General features: G+C 31.5%; 1 protein-coding gene across 1 annotated transcript in view; it reads right to left on the bottom strand.

The window, feature by feature from the left end:
- The window catches only part of LOC118196122 (cytochrome P450 4V2-like), a 43,229-nt gene that overhangs the window by 23,793 nt on the left and 5,220 nt on the right, over positions 1-14,216 (bottom strand). The window contains exons 3-5 of the mRNA XM_035367523.2: positions 12,495-12,564; positions 7,554-7,680; positions 918-1,076 (exon numbers count right to left, since the gene is read on the bottom strand). Coding sequence (XP_035223414.2) covers positions 918-1,076; positions 7,554-7,680; positions 12,495-12,564 — 356 coding nt within the window. The remainder of the gene's footprint in view (positions 1-917; positions 1,077-7,553; positions 7,681-12,494; positions 12,565-14,216) is intronic.

The raw sequence follows: 14,216 nt of genomic DNA, 5'->3' as shown, positions 1-14,216 counted from the left end.
GGATCCGTACAAGTAGGCAATTCTTCTTCCACAATCTTCGTAGTTAACGTAAACGAAGTACGTTCACTTTTACGTTTTGCCTTTAACAACTCCATTTTAACAAAACGCCTAAATCAAAACTACTCGAAATCACACAAACGTCCAGTCAAACGGACGCCAAACTTTTATGTTGAAACTAAATAACGTTTGCATAATCCGAGTTCAGAAAACAAAACATTTATTTTACATATTTTAAAGAAATAACGTTCTGAAACAACATGTTTCATCTACACAATCAATCGACGCTCTCACCAGAGCATTACGCCATCAAACTTGGCACACATCCAAAAGTTCAAATTGAAGAATTACAGAAGCGTTGTTGCCACACAAGAAAAGACATATAGTTACAACTTCACACAATAATAAAACAAAAACACACTTTTGAAAAATAGACAATAATAATAAAAATAGTAATAAAAAAATTCTTAACAATATTTTCTCGATTATGCAACAGAGGGTTAGAGATTGTCCATTAGATATCTTGCTCTTATCCATTATTTTGTCAAAAAATGCAGCAGTTTAGATTGATTTTTGACAATTTGGAGTGCTGTAACTAGTCCTCCAAGTTCGATTCGTCTAGACAGAACTCACTATATTAGGAATTTTTCCAAACACCACTTCAGAATTTATATTTTATTACCACTTAAACAAACAAACAAAACAAAAAACAAAAAAAAAAAAACCCGCAGTATTTTACACCTCTTATATACAAGTGCGCTCAAATACATTCTTCTTAGCTATCCCTTCTCACACGTTATCCCAGTCTGTGTCATGCCTCGTTTCCCTCTCGTTTTCGCTCGACCTACCAGTTCTCACGAACAAAAAAAAGCTCTTAAAAGAGTTTTAGTTCACAAAGAAGTTTACAAATGTCAGCTTACCTCAAAAGTGAATGTGTCGACCTCTTCTCTGATATCTTCCTCACTGAGATCCTTTGTTTCCAAGTGATGTTCTAGTAATAAATCCATTAATGCTTTCCTTTTCCGTTTCCCAGTATCAGCGCCTCCACATAAAAGTTTCTTTTTCTTTTCTTGAATAACCTTGACAAATGGATGATTTAGAACGGAATATAAAGAAATACTTTATCATCAGAACTGTCTAATGACAGTAATCATAAATATGCTATTGATTTATTTATCGCAGCAAGTAAAAAGTACTTACTCTTACACAGGATATTTAAAAAAAAAAATATTGCACTATTAAGTATGTCTCGAACGACTGGCTGCAGACTCAGTTCAACAAGTGAATCAATTAAGCTAGACTTTCAGATGTGAGAGTTCGGGTTACATAATGTATTTTATTTTAAAAATCTGATATGGACACAACATGACTTCGTATGGCCTATTAAATTATGCACATTTTTTGCTGCGTAGAAATTCTAATTTGAAATAAGTTTAAATGATCCTTAAATTTCATTAGAGATATATTTCTCATTAAATTCCCTTCGTGGCAAAGCAAAAATACATGAAAACTCAAGACATCTTCATTAAAAATTCTAAGATACAGAAAAACAGAAAACAACAAATACAATTAAAACAGTTAAAAAATACAATTTTTTCAATTAAAATTAGAGTTTCTACGCAAAAATAAGCTATTATTGGTCAAGAACGCAGATTTTTCGGTGTAGAATACTGAAACTTATGTTTCGGTTAAGGTTTTTATGTCTTAAGTAAATCTCCATGAAATAGTTGTAGACTTACAAACAATTTAAAAGTTGTTTAAGTTCTCCTAAGCCTTACGAAGCCGCCATTTGTTTACATTTGGAAATTAGTAATATAGTGAATTAAGTCAGTTTCTGCACAAACTTCATTGTCTTTTTGCCGAGTGGGGTCAAAAGTTTTGTGCAGCGAAAAATCTGTCTTTCTGCCTAATTTTAATCAATTTAAACTAATTTTAATTATAAAATTAGATTTTTTACTGTTTTAAATCTATTTGGTGTTTTAGTTTTTTTAGTCTAAAGGGGCTTTGTCCCTGAAGGACTATTGTTTTGTTTTGCCATTTTGCGTTGAATCACTATAAATGTCCGTTTCACTTTTCAAACTGTTGCCACCAAATGTAGAGTCCTGCATTATATTTGAAGAAATTAAATGATGAAAAATCTGTATAAATGTATGTATATTTCTGGCATTGTTATAAAACAACGGTATATAGAGCCATCGAATTTTGAATGACGTCATCCTTCTACGAATCTGGGCATGTGAAAGACCAAATTTGAAATTTGGAATTTGTTTTATTATGGATTTCATATTTTGTAAAACTTTAACGAATTTTTGATTAACAAACTCAAGGATTTCAAAGTGAGCAATGGCAACACTCTACGGGAAATAAAAACTTTTTTATCCCCAGCGCTCGGAACTGTGTATCGGAAATTCAAAAGATATACTCATTTTAAAATTATTTTGCGACATTGCTAATGAACTGAATTTTATGGTTTAAGTGCAAAGAACATGATATTTAATAAATAAAGGTAACACACAAAACGTTAAAAAACGCCCCTTTGGACGTAATTTAAAATCTGAAAACCTTTCAGATTTTTTTTTTTTTTTTTCTTTTTGTATTTTACTGTTTTTAATGAAGAATGTTTTGAGTTTTTATATATTTTGTCTTTGCTCCGAAGTGAGAACTGAACTGATTGAATGAGAAATATATCTCTAATGAAACTGGGGAAATAAATTTAAATGAAGTGCAGCAAAAATGTGCATAACTTAATAGGCCGTACAAGGAAGTCGTGGAGTCCACATTAGATTTTTTATATTGGAAAAAAATGCACCGAAATTCTATTCTTTCATCCTCCAGCGATTTATGCTTCTTTATCAGCACTTTCATGCATATAAAGAATGTCTTTTTCCAACATTATTTTTTAATCTTCTTTGAAGTTCTGTTCAAGGTCAATGACTACTGTTGACATAGATATGCACACATCTTGCAGAATAAAAAAAGGGGGGGGAGGAGAGTACTATATCTCCTGTTCTATTAGGCAGATTGACGAAATTTAACTTGCGTTCTTCATTTATCGAAAGCGCGACTTAGGGTATATATTAGATTTATATATAACATTGTTCTAACAGGTATTTGGACAAAAAATTGGACTTTTTCTGAAATGACATAACTATTTTTTTCATATTTAGATTCCACCACTCAAATTATGCCGAAACATTAAGTTTTGTAAAATTTCATGACAAACTTACAGAGAAATTTTAAAAATTTGCCTTGGCAAACTTTTTTTAGTTTGCATCAAGAATAATTCACTTGCGAAATTTTTAATTTATGGTAACCAATTTCCTTTTCTTTTTTCACTCTGCACGAGCGGAATAAAAGGTGAGTCGTTCATTATTTCAAATAATTTTAACAAAGTGCGTGAAAAATATTTGGCATTATTATTATCGCTTATAACAATAATAATATAAAATATATAATTTAAAAAACAAGAAAGAAAATCTGAAAGGTTTCAGATATTAAATTACGTCTAAAGGGATGTTTTTATAACATTTTGTGTGTTACCTTTATTTATTAAATATCCCGTTCTTCGCACTTAAACAATAAAATTCAGTTCAAGAGCAATATCGCAAAATAATTTTAAATTGAGCATATCTTTAGAATTTCCAATGCAGAGTCTCGCGCGCTGAAAATAAAAATGTTTTTTCTGTACGAAGTCGCTTTCAAATCCTCGAATTTGTTAATAAAACTTAGTTAAATTTTTACAAAATAAGAAATCGATAATAAAACAAATTTCAAGTTTGAGCTTCCAGATGTCCATATTCGCAGTAGGATTACGTCAGTTAAAATTCGATGGCTGTAGGTACCGTTGTTTTAACACAATAAGAGAAACTTACATACATTTATGCAGATTTTTTATAATATATTTATTCAAATATAATACAGGGCGATAATATTTGGTGGCAACAGTTTGAAAAGTGAAACGGACATCCAGAGTGATTTGACATAAAATCGGAAAAAAAAAAAAAAAAAAAAAATAGTCCTTCAGGGACAAAGCGCCTTTCGATTAATAAGTTGACTTTTCACTAATATATAAATTCACATATATCTTCGTAATTTTTGAATAAATTCTAATTGGTTGCAGATATGCTTAGAAATACATCTATTTTAATATAATGGCAAGAATTTTATAGGTTACAATTAAAAATGTTTTTTGAAAAATTTATAAAAATTAATAAAAAAAAATAAATTTAGAAACAAATCAGAAAGTAGCAGCGCATTTTACCCAAATTTCGAACTGTGAAAGAAGGAGGCTAGTAAGTTTAATAAAAAAAGAGATATTAATAAATATATACACTTGTATATATTTATTAATATCTTTTTTTTAGTCAATTAACACTGAGTAGCTAAAATTTTAAGAGCTAATTTTTTAAAAACTACTCATGCAAATTTTATGCATAATTTGAGTCGACTAAAAGATTGCAGTTTTGAGATATAGAAAAAAATTGGTGTGTCACTTCAGAAAAAGCCCGATTTTGTGCCAAAATGTCTGTTTTAGAAGAATTCTATATTTAAATCTTATATATATATATATATATATATATATATATATCCAAGGGACGCTTTCGAGACATGAAAAATGCAAGTTAATTTCGTCAATCGCCACAGTAGAACGGGATATATGGAACTGTCTCCCCCATCTTTTGGGCAAGGTGTATATACAAATAATATTTTCATTTGTGCTTTCTTTTTCTAGCAATTCTCAATCAATATATTATTGTTGAAATACTTCTTTACCATGGTATCATTCATACCGTTTCACTCTTCTTTCGCTTCACCCGCTAAAGGAATTACCTTAATCAGTACCTATTTCTACTAAATCTGTGAACGCTATTAGCATATTAGCATAGTGAAAATAATTAAGTGTAAATGATTTGATGATTACACGACTCAAGGACTGCCGTATTTTATAATCGTATTAGCAGATTAAAAGGATAAATAAGCATTATTAGCTGATATCTTAGTGTCATGGAGTACTGACAAGAATTAACAACATTTACTTGGTGTTTTTTATGAGTTTTTTAAATTAATTTTTTAATACTATTAAAAATAAAAATAAAAATAAAATTTAAACAAAAACAAAACAAAAATAAGTTCTGAAAGCTTTTAGATTTTATACAACCGCCAAACGGGCGTTTTTTTCATTTACAGAAAAACACTTCGAGAGCATTTGGTCTAACGCCACATTTTGCTGAAAATAATTAAAAACAGCATATCTTTAGAATTTTCGATAGTCTCGCGCGCTGGAGATAAAAATGTTTTATTCCCTACAGTGTCGCCATTGCTAGCTTTGAAACTGTTGAGTTTTTTAATCAAAAATTTGCTAAACCTTTACAAAATATGAAATAGACAATAAAATAAATTTCAGATTCCAAATTCGAGCCTCCAAGTGCCCATGTTTGAGTGGAAGATTATGTTATTAAAAATCTGATGGCTCTAGATATAATTGTTTTTTCACAATGCGAGAAACATACATACATTCATGCAAATTCTTAATTATTTAATTATAATACAGGGGTATAATATTTGGTGGCAACAATTTGAAAAGTGATACAGTCGTTTATAGTGATTCGACGCAAAATGCCGTTTCGAGACTAATAAACTTTCTGGGTTAAGAATTACTCCCTTCAGACACACATTCCTATTTAGATTATCTCGATTAACAATTTTTAATCATCCCAACCGTAAGGAATTCTTTTTAAATGTACATTCAAATTATTCTAAATCATGCGACTAAAAAAAGTAAGAATAGTTGTTCCACACAGCATCGTCCTTATTCCTCTTTTTTACTGCCATGCAAGTTAGAAATTTTAAAAGGAACGATTTTGCGGATAATATCTGATAACAAAGATAGGTCTCATCAACTTATAAATATTCTCGAAATCCTTACGTTTTATCGACGAAGAAAATTCTCTTGAGTAATTTCTCACTGATGGATTCTCTTTCACTCCAAATTTTTAAAAACATTATACTGCTCAGACAACTTCTCCTTGCATGGAATTTCTCAGTATGAAATTTATGTAACTTCCTCAAAGAATTTTGCTAATTTATTGGAAATTTTCATGCACGAGCACCTTCAAATAAAACTAGAGTTTAAACACTTATTTCTTTCATCCGACTGAAAAGCTTCCATTACTATATTAACCTTAATCATTTTTTGCTTTGCTTTCTTTAAATGTCGTCTGATCCGAGGCTTAATGCATCTGTAATTTTTCTCCAATTTTCTTTGCGCCAAATCACCATTAGCAATTTCAATAAATTTAAAAATCATTTTAAAATTTACTATTTCTACTTTTTTATGTTTTGTAGTCTTCTTAATCAGAGGTTAATCAAACATTTTATTGCAAGGTTGAAATTTAAAATACAATCACACGCATATATACATTTAAATGCAGAATGTTATAAATAAAAAGTTTTGGCACCATTTGAATATTAATTTATTACAATTAGCTAACAGCTACTCAGCTAGAAAAAGAAAAAAAAATAATAATAAAATAAAATTTAATCTGAAAACTTTCAGATTTTACATTATGTCCAAAGGCCTTTTTTAAAATTTACACACACATGCACGTTTCGAGAATATTTGAGTTACAAATACTTGAAAACGGCGTATCTGTAGAGTTTTCGATAGGCAGTCTCGCGCGCTCGAGATAAAAATGTTTTCTTCCGTACAGTATTGCTACTGTTCCCATTGAAATTGTTGAGTTTTTTAATAAAAATTCATTAAATTTATATAAAATCTGAAATAGATATTAAAAAAATGCGAGATTCAAAATTCCTGCTTTCAGGTGCCCATATTCGGGTGGAGGACAATGTTATTCAAAATTTGATCGCTCTAGGTACCGATGTTTTTTCACAATGCGAGAAATAAACATACATATGTTCATGAAGATTGTTCATTATTTAACTTATAACTGTATTTAAATGTAATACAGAGTGATAATATATGGTGACAATAATTTGAAAAGTGATTAACATTTTTAGTGTTTTACGTTTCGAGCTAACGCGTCCTTGGACTAATAAACACCATAGGAATCTGATGAATTACGTCCTAATGTAATCGCCGAATTAACTCTATACGATAAACATAGTGAAAGTGACGTTTTAGAAATATAAAATTAATGATTAACTACTATTTTACAGAAAAATATTATTGATATATTAAGTAGCAAATGGCCCCCATGGATCTCTTGATTTGTTTAATATGTAAAATAGTTAAATTTGATGTCGACTTAAGCATTTTATTTGTCGCTTTAATGAATATTTGATGATCTTGAGCTAGTTAGGGGGTGATCACTATAGGAAAAATGTTACATTTTATCAATTACAATGCTTGTTTACGTTTTAATGAAATATTGGTTAATTTTAGAATAGTTATCTGTGGGAGGCGATCGATACAAGAGGTTTCATTGCGTTTAAAATACAAAAAACACGTATTTTTATACGCTAAATTTGCTTAAAGTTTAAACTTAAGACATATTTGCAAGTGACAATGTATGAAGGTAAATTAATGATCTCACTTTTCTTGTAAAACCGTGCAAGAGCTGTAAGTCACTTTTCAGCTGTTTTCCATTTTTTGTAACTCCAAAGATCCATTCTACCCAATGATGTGGATTCACCATTCTTTCCATAATGATTTCTGATGCTCTAAATTGTTAAAAATTATATTGTAAAATAGTGATATATAAGATAATGTTTCAAAATTAGTACAGACTAATAATCCAGTAGGATTCTGTGTTACAGGTTATTTCACTTGTCCGACTTAATTAGAAAAGGCCACAAATTTTATCGCGGCAAGGGGCGAAAGATTGCATCTATCGTTGGCATGGGCCCACGGGCCTTGTATCCTAATGATATGTGCCTTAAGGAAGCATAAAGTTGACAGTGCGATTTTACTCAGTTTTTGTCAGTCCCAGTTTTGATGGAAACGAGTGCCACTCCTCTTCCTCTGCTACCAAACCATTCGAGAGGATTTTCGTATCTACATGTATTCTGAATTCTCCCATGCTGCACACATACTATACGCTTACAAATATATATAGGATTCGAACCTGAAAGATACTGTAGGCAGAAGCACTACGACTATACGGATCAGATGGGCCCAGTGTTATTTTAAATATAATAAATGATTATTCTGAAGGTTCGAATAAGTTTTTCAAACTGCGTTAAGTGATGATCAGAATTTTGTTTAAATAAATGTAGCATAACATTTTCATAAAAATTTAAGTATTCATTGGAAATCATTTACGACAATCACGCTGATAAAATAGCTAAGGAAATGAAAAAAAAATTAAATAAAAATAAATATTTTGGATTTCACGAAGCAAAAGTTTTATTTATTTACTTTTTGCAGCGAATATATATTTTTTTACTTTCTAGTTTTAATATTTATGAATCGTAAGTGTTTTTAATAGGAAAACCGTTGCAGGAAAGAAAATACTGGTAGTACATAGGTTTTTATCCAATTTATAGAACTAGAACATTCCTTTGACATTTTTCGTGAGCCGATTGGCGTAAAGCAAAAAAGAAATTACCATCAATCTGTGCTGAAAATTAGTTTCGAGCGTTCACGAGGCCTTCATAGAAACTTATCAAACCATAACAAATGATACCTAAAAACTTATCAGAAACTTATCAAACCATAACAAATTATATCTAAAATCTAAATTATCATCAAAACAAACCATGTTTATAAATGCGTAGTTCATGTAAATGAAAATAACTTATGTGCGATACGGGTTCAACTGCAAAACTTGAAAGAGACGAATCACATTGGGAGACTTAAAAATGCAGGCAATGATTCTTGGGCATTGAGTCGTCGAAGAATGGTTCATTTGACTGTGACAAAACACATAAGGGCTATATGCGGAACGGAAAGGATGTCTTTGTGGAGGACTTTTAAAAGAAACTGTTTCGTACCCACGTTACAAATAGGAAAACCCGCAAAAATACCTATGCATGCCATGCCATTAAACCCTTTCGACGGATTCGACTCCAATCAAACTGCAAGTGTTCAGCGATTTTACGCTCAGCCACCGGTGGGCCATGCCATGTCAATTTTCTCTTTTCAACATAGTCGAGTGCCCACCAGCGGCCGAGCGGTAACGTCGCTGAACACTGGTAGTTCGGTCCGAGCTTCAAATCCCGCGAACGGGCTGGCTGCATGGGTGTTTTCGGGGTTTTTCCCATGTGTAACGTGTATACGAGCCAGTTTCCCTTAAAACGTTCTCCACGAAGACATCCCTCCCTTAAGGCAGATAGCCCTCGAGTGCTTTGCCGTAATCTAATAAACCTAAACCAACATAGTCGAATTGACTATGTTGAAAATTCATTTAGATTTTCTTAGGACTGTTTTATTCTTCAATAAAAATTGATTTTTCAAGCGCAGAGGGAGTACAGCTTTTGATAGTATTTTGAGAATTAATGAAATAGGGCTGTACGAGCACGTTTTCGAAATCCAAAGAAGAAGTGGGATTTTTTAATCCAAAGAAGAAGTGGGATTTTAAGAAGTGGGATATTTTAATTTGTTTTTAATTTTTAAGTCAAGCATATATTGATGCGTTTTAAATCGTTTCTCTTATCATCCACTGAGATTTTTCAGCAATGAATTCATGAACTGGAAATTTTATTGCATTCATATGTAACGTTTGCATTACACTAACAGGGATGTGATCATGCTTACATTATACTAGCACGCTATATGATCGATTGGGATTTTTTATCTCAAAATCTTTGAAATCGAGTGATGTTCTTATAAGGTTATTTCTAAAAAGTGTGTTTCATTTAATTTTAAGGTCCTAAAATATTTATGAATACTGTGGAATTATATTCAAACGTATTTTACGGAATCAGTTTGATAAAATTATTTCAAAACATTAAAATATAAGAGACAGGTTTAACTTCTGATCGTTTGAGAGCATTATCCGCAACTGAGTTTTCAACCAAATTTTCCATACATTATTTTCAATTTATTCTGCTCTTTTGTTTTCTTCCAATAGCGGGCGTTTGCCTATGCTGGCATTGGCCACTCCTAAGGCCAGATGTGGCGAGTCTCTTTATTATGGAGGCACCTAAGAGGTAGGTCACCTTTGCCTCCTGTTAAAGGACAGGCAATTTACATCCATGCCTTCTCCGAGATTCGAACCCGGGCCGTTCCTTATCGCAGTCAGGCTCCTCTAACAACTATACCGTCTGGGTGGCATTCGTTCTGCTCTTCTTGCGTGAAATTCATGAACTGGACACTATTTCCTCTGTACAGTATTTACAAAGCTAAGTTATTTTTATCTTGTAAGTTATTTCAGTTAATGCGTTACATTTAAATATGAAGAAAATGTTAGAGTAGAGAGAAGGGTACCCCTTGTATTATCGCGAAGTTGTTGTTTCATTTATGGTAGGAGTAGTTTGTTATGAAAACCCTATTATGACGTAATCGGCTGCATGATTGCGGTAAATTCGTAAGGGTTTATGGTGTGTGTATTGGTTAGGAAGTATGTTTCTTGGTTTAGATGGTAAAGTGGCTGAATGTGGTAAGATTAATTTGAAGTTTCTGTACGATTTAGAAAGAAAGGGGAAAAGAATATCACTTGACTGGTGTGTAAATGAAGTTTACTTAGTAGCATTATTAGGTGTCTTGTTCGTAGGAAGGAAATGAGTATGGTCAGTCGTCGGAAATACGGTACGGTGGAACGTCGCTACGGAGAAAGATATTTTTTACTCTTAATTTATGAATTTATGTGGCAACGCCAGTATACAACGCCAGTATACAGATTCTAGTTCAGATAATTTTAGGAAGTTTTTGGATGCTTTTAAGGAATTTTGTTTAACTGAAGACATGCTGATTGGTAAATAAGGTAAGTGGATATTTCTTTTGTGTAGTGCAACGATGAATTTCCTTTTTTATGTTATTTCATTGTTTGATTTAAAATGTAGTTTCTTGAGATTATATATTTTTTGTTTTTTGTTGGCTGCTGGTTTGACTTTTTAAGTCAATATAGTTCGAAGTGTCCATGGACAAAGTGAAAGGAATGTGCAATCTTTGTGCAATTCTCTGATGTTTTTTTTAAGTGAAAATAGGTCGATGTGTACATGGGTACCGAGTTTGCGCAATTCTTTGTCTTGTTATTCTGGCTTAGTCTAGCGGTGATTTTTGGCTCCTACACAAGCCAAAATAATAACTCAAAGAAATGAACAAACTCGGTATCTATGTATCGCCAATTTTCGCCAAGGGGAAGCGGGAAATATATTTTTACTAAAGAAAAAAATGTATAATTTCCTTTTATCACAGAAATTGATTTAAAAATTATTTCATATACTTAGAATTAACAAAGGTATTAATGTTCTTAGGGTCCACCAGCGGCCGAACGGTAAAATCGCTGAACACCGGTAGTTCGGTCCGAGGTTCGAATCCCGCGAACGGGCTGGCTGTATGAGGGGTTTCGTGGTATTCCCCATGTGTAAGGAGTATACGAGCCAGTTTTCCCTACAAAGTCCTCCACGAAGGCATCCCTCCCCTTGGCAAGATAGCTCTCGAGGCTATCTCGCAATCACATAAACCAATATATCTTCTTCAAACGAAACCAGCGTTCTTAGAAAAGTAATGGATTATTCTAAAGAATTCGTAAAGTTTCCAAAGTTCCTTTAAACCTCTAACTTTTTGTTCAAATGCTATAGTAATTATTGATGCTGTATGTTGATGATCAAGCTTTTGAGAATAAATAAATAACATGTTTTTTCTAACTCATTTCTGGCAATCCTAAAAAATGCCAAGACACACGGGCGTCAAACACGTCAACTATGTTAATGTCGTGATATTAATATATCCCATCATCCTCTTGTTCTTTAGTTATTCTTAAGCTTCTGTATGTGCTTGTATTAGCATTAATGTATCTATCGCTTATATTATTTTAGTTGGGGTAGAATAAATATGTTATTTGTGTTTAAATCTGCATCGTATTATTTATGGATAATTCCCTCATATCGTAATCATCAATAGTTTCGGAGACTCAGTTGCTGCTACTGAGTGCACAAAAGGTAAGCTGATTTCGCTGTCTTTATTCTTCAATTGATCACATCAATATCTAAGTTTATCGAGCCTCTTATAAGCATAATGAACATTTCATTAATTGGACATTTTGCTTTACTAGATCACATAAAAATTAAACTTTGTATTTACACAAGATTTCTATTTTCAGTGCTGAAACTTCTCTGCCAAAATCTGAGCATTTTATGAAAACTTTACAACTGTAAATAAATATCTAGAATATATATTCAGGGAAATAAGGCCTATAATTACCTTTTTTTCGCTGAATATCTTTATCAGTTTAACTAGTTGGAAATAGTTATTTCCAGTTTATTAGATAAAATATAAAACTTCTGGAGCAAAAATATCAGTGGTCAGTGTATATCCCCACATAAAGAAATGCTAAATTCCGCAATCATCTTATAAAAAGAATAGAACTTGCCTTAAAACGCACTTCACATATTGGGATTCACTATTTTGTTGAGCTCCGATGGTAACGCCCAGTGTAGTTTCTAGAGCAGAAAAGAAAGCAAAAATATTTAAATTAATTTTCGTTTATATAACTATACAGAAGTGAAAAAGATACAGTTATGGCTTTATAGTGTTTGTTACCTGGAATCTATAAAAAATTAGTTTTTAATTTACTTTTGTGAAAGGTTTAATAAACTATTGAAAAAAGTTAGGCCTACGGAGAGGCTTATGCATTAATTTCTATCTCTTATATTGCAATTAATGGTTTTGAAGTGACAGTTGAGGAAATACTCAAAGAAGAAAAAACGAAAACGTGCAAACGCAGGTTCAAGAACTGTCGTCTCCAGTATATTAAGATTAAACAAAACACGAGTAATCAATTTCCATTTTAAGCATCTAGCTGCATAAGGAAAAAATATGAATTTTATGTAATTTAAAATAGTATTCAATTTAAAGAGCTCATACATTTAAAAAGTACAATAAAAATTATGGATCGCTGAATAATAATGAGTAATGAAAATGATTTAGGGAAAGTAGCAGTAGCAGTAGCAGTTGTAGTAAATAGTATTTAAGTGGAGGAATTTTAATTGCTAATGATAACAAAATTGCTTTTTATAGAGTAAGAAATTTTAAGCCAAAGGGGCATTAGCCCAGAAGGGCTATTAGTCTCGAAACTGCATTTTGCGTCGAATCACTAAACACGTTGAAGCACTTTTCAAATTGTTGCCACCAAATATTTTCGCCCTGTATTATATTTAAAGAAATTAAATAATGACGAATCTACATAAATGTATATACGTAAGTAGCTGCTCCTCCCATTCTGCAGATATTTTTATCACTAACATAGATATATTTTGAGATGCTTTCTGATTTCTGCTGGATCGCATAAAGAATGCAATTTATTTGAAGTTATGCTGTGCATGTGAAGGGAACTTCCCAAAACCAGCAAATATAGTGCATAAAATATGAAAGATGTATCTGAAAAATTAAAAAAGAAATTATATAAAAAAATCTGAAAGGTTTCAGATTTTAAATTACGTCCAAAGGGGCTTATTTTTTAACATTTTTTCTGCTACCTTTATTTATTAAATATCACTTTCTTTTCACTTAAACCATAAAATTTAGTTCAAGAGCAATATCACAAAATAGTTTTTAAATTGAGCATATCATTTTCGCACGCTGGAAATAAAAATGTTTTTTCTGTACAACTTTGCCATTGCTAGCTTTTTTGCAGATTTTTGATTATTTAATTTCTTCAAATATAATGCAGGACTCTAACATTTGGTGGCAACAGTTTGAAAAGTGAAACGGACATTTATAGTGAACCAACGCAAAACCGCAAAACGAAAACAATAGACCTTCAGGGACAAAGCTTTTTAGGACTAATAAAACTCATTTTTCTGACGATAAATATAATAGCTATAAATCAGTAAAAGATATTTAATAAATCTTGAAAATGATGTTTGACTGAGAAAAATTGTTTGAAGTCAATTGCAAATTTGCTTCAAATTCAAGTTTTTTTGAAATTCAAGATTGCTTTAAACTTTCTTCATATTTAAAAAGCAGGGGGAAAAAACGAGAAGACGGAATCTGAATACAGAAGTTTTTTGAAATTTATAAAATCTATAGTAAATTCTTTACCAACTATAAATTTCATTTTATAGGAAACATGTAAAAAATTATATTTTATTTG

Source organism: Stegodyphus dumicola, chromosome 1, assembly GCF_044657685.1.
Source record: "Stegodyphus dumicola isolate Sdum_Otavi_A_Nest chromosome 1, ASM4465768v1".
In the NCBI taxonomy this organism is placed as follows: Eukaryota; Metazoa; Arthropoda; class Arachnida; order Araneae; family Eresidae; genus Stegodyphus; species Stegodyphus dumicola.
The sequence above is the reverse complement of the archived record's forward strand: the minus strand, read 5'-3'. Positions and strand labels throughout refer to the sequence as shown.